Here is a 10,000-nt window from a genome sequence, read left to right as displayed (position 1 = left end):
CGCGTTTGAATCTTTTCCATTTTACGGCATGCAGAATTTTATCACCAAAGTTTCGCCAGTAATACAAATTTTAGCGCTGAATACATGTACAACAATTATTTTGTGAATAGATGAAAGGAAGTTCAAAAGAAAATGGAAATTTAATGCGCACTAGTTTACGCGGCGCAATGCACAAATGACAATATTCATTGGCGATTCATTGGAACTGGGATATGTCAAATAATATTTTCTTAAACAAATCCTCATTTTTATCTAACTTTCACCACATATATTCTCAGAGATATGAGTGTATTTGGTAAATGTGGAATGAACGGCTGAAATGTCTAGGTAAAGTTATCGGTGGGTAGAGTTATTGGTGGCTGGAAAACTTGGATTGCACATTCATTCATCTTCTATACTTACCTATTTTTTTCCATTACTCCATTTTCTAGACTCATCTTGGTCTATTTATTTACTTTTTCGTCAACCTCTATTCAATCAATCAGCCATGTTATTACTGTAATGCAGTCACCCTTCTGTAGAACAATGGTATCTTCCATCAATAATTACTTTAAGATATAGTGGACATGCAGTGGTATTCATAGGGGATAGGATTTATTGTGTTCATGGTGTTTCAAAAGTAGTTCATATCTACTTAAAAATGGCTTCAAAGATGCTTGGAAAATGCTGAGATCCAGGAGCTTACAGGGGCTTCACCCCCTAGACCCCCACCAGGGAGCTGCCCTGGACCCGCAAGGGGGCCTCGGCGGCCATCTTGACCCACGGCTATTTTTTTTTTTTTTTTTAATAGGCATTATCACCCCTGCTTGGTTTACATGTATATTACAGTTATATATACATATATAAAATCATAGAAATGATTATTATCTATCAACATGAAATTCGTTAGCACAATAAGTAAGTGTCACCATGAACATATGTTGGTGGGACATATTCCTAAGATGGACTATAAAGGCAGTAATATAACCAATGAGTGTTTATCATTCTTGTATTATATGTGCGTGGGGGGTATGGATTTATCTACCGCGCTGGGTCGCGCAGACATAGATTAGTCTACCAATGAGGAGGAGCAGGATTAATAGGACAAATGAACTGAGTGATTAATGGGACCAGAGGTGGGGAGAATTGTAGTGTATCTACAATGTCCGATTGGCTGTTGTTTAACCAAATTACATAGTCATGTTGGTTTAATGAGAAAGATAAAGGGCGTTAAGAGTACGGGAGGAGGCATAATAGGTTCTAAAGTAGAGCTGGGGTTGTATGAAGAATGTCTTGGTGGTAGCTGGGATTGAAGCTTGCGTCATCAAAATATATTTGGCATGTGTCGAGGATCAAAAAGGCTCCTTTGACTGACTTTTGCGAAGTGAAAAGGTTGTCTTTGCAGATTACTGAGACGAGGGTGGTTTGTGGGAAAAATAGGAAATGATCCATGCTAATGTGTGTGTAGGGGGGGTGGTCTTCTTGTTGTTTACATTTTTGAACTGGCAAGTGTTCAAGGTGCTGTCGTTAGATGTGATGATTTGGTGTGATAAAAACGGAAAAGGTAGGCGACGCAAACATGGAATTTAGTAACAGCAGATTTGCATAGAGGGAAATCAGGGGAGGGGATGTAGGAGTATCATTGGCCATCCTCGGATTTGATGATGGTAGTGAATTCAATGTCGAAGGAGATTGTTGAATTCTTGTAGGTGTATGTTAATGGGGTTATATTCCAACCTACAAATCTCTTTTTGGAGTCGAGGGGGGTTATGGGCATAAATTGCATCTGTACTTAATGTTGTTTCAATGAGAGGGTAGTGATTGTGTAATTTATCGGTGGGGAAAATTCTTTTCAAGTATAGGCTTCTCAGTGCAATAGAGAGTGCAGTTTTTAGTTTATCTAAGGGGAGGAGGTTTGGGGTGGCTTTACTGTTGGCTGCGTCAATGATTTCGAGCAGAAGCACAAGGTAGTTGTGGTTAAGTAGGTTTATATGTTTATTTATCTCATTGAGGGTGTCTGTGTAGATTATGAACATGTCTAGTTCATGAAGTCGGGAGGTATGTGCGAGAGAAAAGTCGTGAAATAATGCGAAACGGTCTAAAAGAGCCTGATAAGTTTTTACGTTTTGGGAGTTCAATAGGACAAGTGTTCCCATCATTTGAAGTCGGTAGGCCATCGTGTCGATGTGTTGGATTCCATGAAATTCATGAGTCCCTTCTATTTATTTATTTATTTATTTATTTATTTATCTATTTGTTTATTTATTTTTATTATTATTATGATATATATATATATATATGTATATTTTTTTTTTTTTTTTTTTTAAGGAGGCTTGGAAGTGTTGTGTTGTGTTGTGCGTCGTTATCATGTTTCTCTATTCAGTTGCTGAGAGTTGTAGAAGTATTGTGTTTAATTTATTGGCAATTGAGGAGAGTATGGGGTCTCTAAGTTCTGAATAGTTTGCTGTAGGGTCATGACGTTTGAAGTTGATCTGGAAATGTGTTGTTATTGTGTCTGTATATTAACGGATTCCAACTAGGTCTGTGTGAGGTTTTCTGATGTCAATTTACATTTTTACTATGATGGTGTCTTCTATTATGAGTATTGATCTTATGGGGTTGATGATCACACCTCTCGATGGGGTGTCACCGGAGTAGGCTGCGATGACGCCATATGAGGAGGAAAGGTAGGGGTGTCCTGAAAAGTGTGAGAGTGTGGTTAGGTATTTCACTTCTTAAGGATTTTCTGTTTTAGTTGTGAGTATATGGGAGAATGTATGGGTGTATGATTCTACCATAGTAAACACAATCTGAGATAAAAAAAAAAGAGAAAAGTTTATAGTGGGAATGAGTTTGGTGAAAAGGGATCATGATCAATTTCACTCATGTATGTATGACGTCCTGCAAACTTAGGGAAGAAGAATCTGAGTTTGTTAGAGAGAATTACTGCCTAGAGCGTAGTGACATGCGAAAGGTATGGGGTTGAGGTTTCTTATTTGTGGGTGAGTGATCTTGGGTGGCAGGTGAAGGTTAGTTTGCTAGGAAACCGTGTTTGCCTAGGTTGGTGTTGGTGTCAAGATATGATTTTATTGTTTTTAGTTTCTCCCCATTTGCTGTGACGAGGGTGTCCTCGGACGAATCTATCAAGTGGTAGTTGTTGTTGCCTAGGGCTTTCGCTATCACAGTAGGGCTTAAGAAATTTGGTGTGAGTTTGTTTTGTCTGTTGTGATGTTTAAGCATGACAACGTCACCTAGGGTGAGGGTCAAGGATCGAGAGTGTCTATGTTGTCTCATCCGTGCCTGTTGTTTTTCCTGTTATAGATTTTTTCTGACTTCCTTATGGATTAAGTGCATAGCGAGCTCTACGCGCTTTGTGTAGTTTTCTATGGTGTATAGTGGGGGAGGAGGTTTCTCCAGTATGTCATATGGCATACGGAGGAGTTGTCCGAAAAGGATGAAATGTGGTGTTTTCTTTGTTGTTGAGTTGATGAAGCCATCAATGATGGCCTCCACCTGTGGAAGCCAGTGCTCCTATATGACGCAAAAAAAAAAAAAAAAAAAAAAAAAAAAAGAAGAAGAAGAAGAAGAAGTAGAAGAAAAACACTCTTGTAGAGGACGGAGGACTTCGAGGATTTTTCTGTTTGTCCTCTCTACAATTCCGTTTCTTTGTGGATAAGTATTTTGTATTTACAAAAATAAATAAATAAATAAATGAATAAATAAATGAATAGATAAATAAATAAATAAATAAATAAATAAATAAATAAATAAATAAATAAATAAATAAATAAATAAATAAATAAATAAGTGAATAAATAAATATATAAATAAGTAAATGAAAAATAAAAATAAATAAATAAGTAAGTAAATGATAATGTCCTCTAAGGCTTGGGCCATTGTTTCTGCCGATTTGTCTGGTAGGGATAGTAGAATGGTTTATTTAGAGAAGTAGTCTACCACGGCCAAGAAATATTAGGAACCTTGACGGCTTGGAGTTAACTTCAACAAATCTATACTCATTCTATTCCAAGGTTCTGAGGGGATGGGTACTTCGCCAAACTGGAGTGGTCTGGGGTCCGTTCCACGAAGTTAGCTACAGGTAGTGCAATGTTCAATGTGACGAGTGATGTCGATGTGCATCTTAGGCCAAAAATAAACACGCCTGGGGTTTGCCAGACACTTATCTCTACCGAGATTTCCTGCAAACGGGCTATCATGGATCATCGAAAGGACTCTAGTATAAGGGAGTTTGTGATCCCTTTTTGGAATGTTCCAGTGGTGCCTCTCCTAAGAACTCCATCCTTCAGACGAAATTCCTGAAGTGGGAGAGGAGACTTTCCTTGAAGTGTGAATCCCATTTCTAGGTGGAGAATTACCTGTGACCAAATTGGGCATTCTCTATGTTTCTTTCGATTTCCTGGGGGAAATGCAGTAGGTGGTTGGCTCTGTTGCAATCATAGGGTTTCTGCTAAATGCGTCTGCCACAATATTGGCTTTGCCTCATATATAAGCAATCTCTGAGTTAAACTCCAATGGTTGTGTGCCATCTGGCAATCTTAACTTGTAAAGTTTTTCGTTTGAAAAAATCTGTCAGTGGTTGATGGTCTGTCATGACCATGGTCTTGTGTCCCAGGAGGAGTTCTCGAAAAGGTTTCAGAACCCAGACGACTGCTGGAGCTTTCAAGTGAGCGGTGGAGTAGTTTCACTCTGCAGGGTTCAATATGCGGCTTATGTATGCAATAGCTCTATGTTTCCCTATTTGAATCTACTCGCTGGAAAACAGCTCCTACTCCTCCTACTCCAAGAATCAGGGAATGCGAGGATAGGTGTCACAGCATTTTTTTTTTTTTTTACTTTCTGGAAACATTCTTCTTCCTCAGAGTCCCAATTGAAAGGTACGCTCTTACGTATAAACTTGGTAAGTGGGGTAGTCATTTCGGCAACAGCTTTCACGAAATATCTGTAATATGCTGCCGTGTCAAAAAAAAAAAAAAAAAAAAAAAAAAAAGGGAGTTCGTCCGCGTCCTTTGGGGTGGGGAATTCAGCAATTATTCTGATCTTATCTGAATTTGTGTGGATTCATTCTTTGTCCACGTATATGTGTCTGGGGAAACTATTATGTCTTGGTCTGGAAGTGCACCAGGTATGGTTGTGGTGATAACTCTACTCTCGCCAGGTAAGATTGTCAATTAGTGTTGGTGAGAATCCGTGTGTTGAGGAAGAAGTGGGGGTGGCGTGATGCTGACCCAGGAGTTTGCGACAGCATTTTGTGAGGTGCTGTAGTCCGCAGGTGCTGAGGCAGGCAGACTTGATATCAGGTAGGATGTTGTGAAACTCGGGTGGGTTGATGCAAGGCGTGTGGGGTGAGTACTGAGTGTGCCTACCAGGCAGCCTAGAAGCGCCGGATCAGGGGAGGAAGTAATCTCAATGTTACCCAAATTGAGCTTAGCAGAGTTGGTGTCTTTTAAAATGTGATGTTAGGCCATGAACTCTAGTCCCAGTATAGCATCATATTTGAGGGTCCAATCTTTGACTACGTAAAAGGTAGTGGGTGGGAAGGTAGTTTTTCCAGTACTCATTGGTATATTTATAGTTGAGATGAAGTCTGGGTAAGCACCACCTAGACTGTGAGATCAGACACAACAGAAGGTCTCTTGGGGGTTCTCTGAAGACGTCGGACGTTCCATCCTGCACTAAATGCGTGCGTGCGCGCGTGTGCAGGTTAGACGTCTAAAGGATTGAATATTTTCTTCAATCAGCTTGCAACAGAAGCTTAGCTCAGCTACCACTCAATGACCACAGTGAGGTTAATGCTCAAGGAATATAGAAAGTTATACAAGAACTTTAGAGAATTTTGGCATGAAGATGAATAGACATAGTATTGGAACAATGGTGGTATCGGGAAATAGTCATGATTAAAATTAAATCTACTTAACTTTATGAACATATGGAAATAGATATTATTTCCGTTCACCTGGGCAAAATGTATTTTGAAAAAGCTGTCGCTTGACTGCGAAGATTGCAACGTAAGAGGGAAATAGGAGGTTGCAGTGGAGAGGAGTGGTGATGGTCCTCTATTGTACAAAGAATTACAAAGAATTGTAAAGGAGGAACATGCCGACTGGAGACCTTTTGGTATATGATTACGTCGGATGCGAAAAAATATAATAATGATAAATAAATAAACATAAAATATATAGATATTATAATAATATGAATAATAAATAAATAAATAAATGAATAAATAAATAAATAAATAAATAAATAGGTAAAGTTCAAAATTAAACAAGCAGGTAAATAGTAAATAATAACAAACTGACAGATAAATACTAAGGAATTATAATCAAGCATATGATAACAAACAGACAAATAATAATAAAAAATAAACAAATGATATAAAATAAATGACAGGCATTACAACATCTTGCTTAGATGTTTATCTAAACGAAACCTAAAGCTTCGAACTCAACTACATTGCACTGCTTCTGCAGAAAGTTTATTCCATTCATTATCTACACGACTGGTGAAGTTGTTTCTACCCACTTCCATATTAAATTTATTTTCTGATATTTTAAGACCATTATTTCTTGTCGAATTCTCATTCACACACACACACACACACACACACACATACACACACACACACACACACACACACACACACACACACACACACACACACACACAATTGTAGCTTCGGAAGAAAAAAATTTGAATCAGCTTTAACCGAAGAATATCCAAACTTGAACATCTCCAAAAGTCAATGGTCCCCGGACATAATCTCACGGCTATCTGTGAGCCGCTTGGTTAAGAATTATCACCCTCCTGACCCAGCTTCCAGCCCGCTTCCCTCCAGACCTCACACCTTCACCCACAACATCCCCTCACCTCTGACTCTGCCCTGCGTGACGGATTGTCTTGTTTTAGCTCTGCGTGTTCCCCTTCTACTCACATCTCAATTGTACTTATGTCTCTGCAAATTCTTGTAATCTGAACTCTACTGAAGAGGGCTATAGCTATTAGCCGAAATATAAGTTACTCTTTCTTCTAAAGTTTCCTTTTATTCTAACTGTGGGTTCTTCGTGATTAATATATATATATATATATATATATATATATATACATATACATATATATATGTATATACACACACACACATATATATATATATATATATATACATATACATATATATATATATATATATATATATATATATATATTGGAGTAACGCGGCAAAATATTTTCTTTAAGGCATATAGAATTGTATGCAACAGCAAATTGAGCTCTGATGAGTTTCAAGTCTTCTAAAGATCTCTCTAGCATGGAGAGGTAAAGAAAAAACCAAGTTGCCGATAGAAGCCATCTAATGGGTAGAACAGGATACAAGACGTTTCGCTAATCACAGTTAGCATTTTCAATTGTGACAATAGCAAAGAAATGGATGATTATAAATACAGAAAGTAAACACTAGGAAAGATTACAAAGAAATGACCGTTATTCTGGTCTGAAACTGGGAAAGGACACGTTGAATATCGGGGAAAGGAACGCGGGAAGGGGAACTGTGACCACTGGGAAAGGACACTCAGATGACCGTTACTGTGGCCTGGGTGTCCGTCGTGGACGGAGTGACTGCTCATGAGAGGGCTGATTTGTCTCGTAGCTGGGTTGTCTGGTTTGGCGGATTCTGAATGGTTTGAGGCTGGGAAGGATGGTGGGGGCTTCCTGTTGGGTGTTCAGTGTAGGTTGGCTATATTTAATGTGGAGGGCCTCAAGGAGGGCAAGGCGGCGCTTGTCACTTTCTTGGTCTAAAATGGTGGTATTGTCCACTAGGATGGATCTGGTGATTGGAATGTTATGGGTCTCTTGAAGGTGTCGCTTAGGGCCTCCATTGTTAAGGTGGTATGTCAACCGTCTGGAAAGGCGAGTGGTAGTGAGTCCGATGTAGGAATCTTGGGGCGTACAGTCCCCAAAAGGACACTTAAACTGGTACACCAGACTCACACACTCGATGTCGGATGGGCGTGGGGAGCTGTTATTTTTCATGATAAGGTCTTTAGTCCTCTTGTTCTTATAATAAATGGCAAGTTTAATGCGGTCCATCTCATTGGTGGGGGTCACATTGTCCTTGATGATACGAAGAAGTGCTTTCTCATCCTCCTTATAAGCGCTCGACATGTAGGCCCTATAGAACAAGGTAAAGGTATTGCCTTCTTCTACAGGAGTCTGTTGCCCTTCGTACCACTTCCTCATGACGGCCCGCAGTACACGTTGGCAGTCGCTGTTTGAGTGGCCATTGTTGACTAAGAGCTGTGTAGACCGGTCAATTTCTTTCTGGGTGGAGGTCCAACTGGAGCAATGGGTGAGGGCTCTCCTATAGAAGGATGCAATAGTGGAGTCCTTATATTTTTGAGGGCACTCACTCTCTCCATTCAAGCACAATCCAGGATTAGTTGGCTTGGTGTACACTGCTGTCTGGATGCTCCCGTCGGTTTTCTGGGTGAGGAGCACATCAAGAAAAGGAAGGACGCCGTCTGTCGCCTCCTCCGTCGTAAATCGAAGGCCTGACACTTCCTGAAGGAGGCAGCGAAGGTGTTCACGCTCCTCAGAGTCGGTGGTCCTCACGAAGATGTCGTCTACGTACCGGCCGTACAACAGGGGGCGGCCAGAACGATTGAAGACCTCTTTCTCCACCGAGCCCATGAAGAAATTGGCGAAGAGAACACCTAACGGAGAGCCCATAGCCACGCCATCAATTTGTTGGTAAAGTTTACCACGGGGGCAACGGAAGGCGGCCTCTTGTGTACAAATCCTCAGAAGTTCACGAAGGTGAATTTCTTCTAATTTCAACAGAGGTACTGGAGAAGACCGGTATATGTGATCACAGATGTAGTCGATGGTGCGCTGAACGGGAATGTTTGTGAAGAGGGACTCCACATCAAGGGATGCCATCACTCCTTCTGCGGGGGCGCTGTTCACACAATCCAGAAACTCACGGGATGACTTAAAACAGTACTGTGTGGGAACAAAAGGCGTGAGGATGGCATTCAAAGTTTTAGCCAAGTGATATGTAGGGGTGGGAATTTGGGAAATGATAGGGCGCAAAGGGTTGTCATCTTTGTGTGTTTTAACGTTACCGTAAATGTATCCGGGGCGGAAGTCACCAGTGATCTTCTGAAGATGCAGGCCGTCACGCCGTGCGTTGACAGCATCAATGATCTTGTTGCCCTTCCTGATGATGGAGAGGGTGGGGTCACGGGTGATCTGCTGGAACTTGGTGGTGTCACACAGGATTGAGTCCAGTTTGGAGAGGTACTGCTGGGAGGGGATGAGGACGAACATTGCGGCTTTGTCTGCCCTTCTGATATATATATCCGGATTGTTACGTAGGTTCTTGGCGGCTTGGTAGTGTCGGGGTTTCAGGAGCCTGCTATGAAAGGTTCCTCTGGAGCGGGAAGATTCAGCAATCAATAGGGGTTGTAACTCCGGAGAAACAGAGGCCTTTCCATCGTCCGTTAATCGGTGAATTTGATCGAGGAAGACCTCGATTTCCAATCGCTTAGCGAGAGGGCGAGGTTTCATCATGGTGTGGCAGTTCAGGCCAAGCCGCAAAAGTTCTTCCTCGTCAGGTGTAGGTTTGTAATCAGTTAGGTTCACATATCCTTCCGTCGGTTGGGGGATCCTCATGGGGCCACCGTTGAGGTTCGCCAGTTTCCTAGTCGTCCTCCATGATGAAACCTCGCCCTCTCGCTAAGCGATTGGAAATCGAGGTCCTCCTCGATCAAATTCACCGATTAACGGACGATGGAAAGGCCTCTGTGTAATCTTTCCTAGTGTATACTTTCTGTATTTATAATCATCCATTTCTTTGCTATTGTCACAATTGAAAATGCTAACTGTGATTAGCGAAACGTCTTGTATCCTGTTCTACCCATTAGATGGCTTCTATCGGCAACTTGGTTTATTCTTTACCTCTCCATGCTAGAGAGATCTTTAGAAGACTTGAAACTCTTCATCGGAA

General features: G+C 41.0%; 1 protein-coding gene across 1 annotated transcript; it reads right to left on the bottom strand.

Annotated features, from left to right (window-relative positions):
* Positions 1-5,456: 5,456 nt before the first annotated feature.
* Positions 5,457-9,666, bottom strand: LOC143036671 (uncharacterized). Its single transcript, XM_076204228.1, has 2 exons — positions 8,711-9,666; positions 5,457-5,604 (listed from the first exon to the last, which is right to left on the bottom strand). Exons 1-2 carry the CDS (start codon positions 9,664-9,666, stop codon positions 5,457-5,459), a joined length of 1,104 nt encoding a protein of 367 aa, XP_076060343.1.
* Between the last annotated feature and the right edge of the window lie 334 nt (positions 9,667-10,000).

Source organism: Oratosquilla oratoria, chromosome 21 (genome assembly GCF_046742065.1).
Source record: "Oratosquilla oratoria isolate Oo_2021 chromosome 21, ASM4674206v1, whole genome shotgun sequence".
Classification (NCBI taxonomy): domain Eukaryota; kingdom Metazoa; phylum Arthropoda; class Malacostraca; order Stomatopoda; family Squillidae; genus Oratosquilla; species Oratosquilla oratoria.
The sequence above is the reverse complement of the archived record's forward strand: the minus strand, read 5'-3'. Positions and strand labels throughout refer to the sequence as shown.

Excerpts from the sequence above, each read along its gene's own strand:
- LOC143036671 (XM_076204228.1), bottom strand. The coding sequence starts at position 9,666 with ATGAGGATCCCCCAACCGACGGAAGGATATGTGAACCTAACTGATTAC. Across the intron at positions 5,605-8,710 it reads GGCGTGGCTATGGGCTCTCC|TCTAGGTGGTGCTTACCCAG; the intron begins GTTAGGTGTTCT and ends CTGATCTCACAG.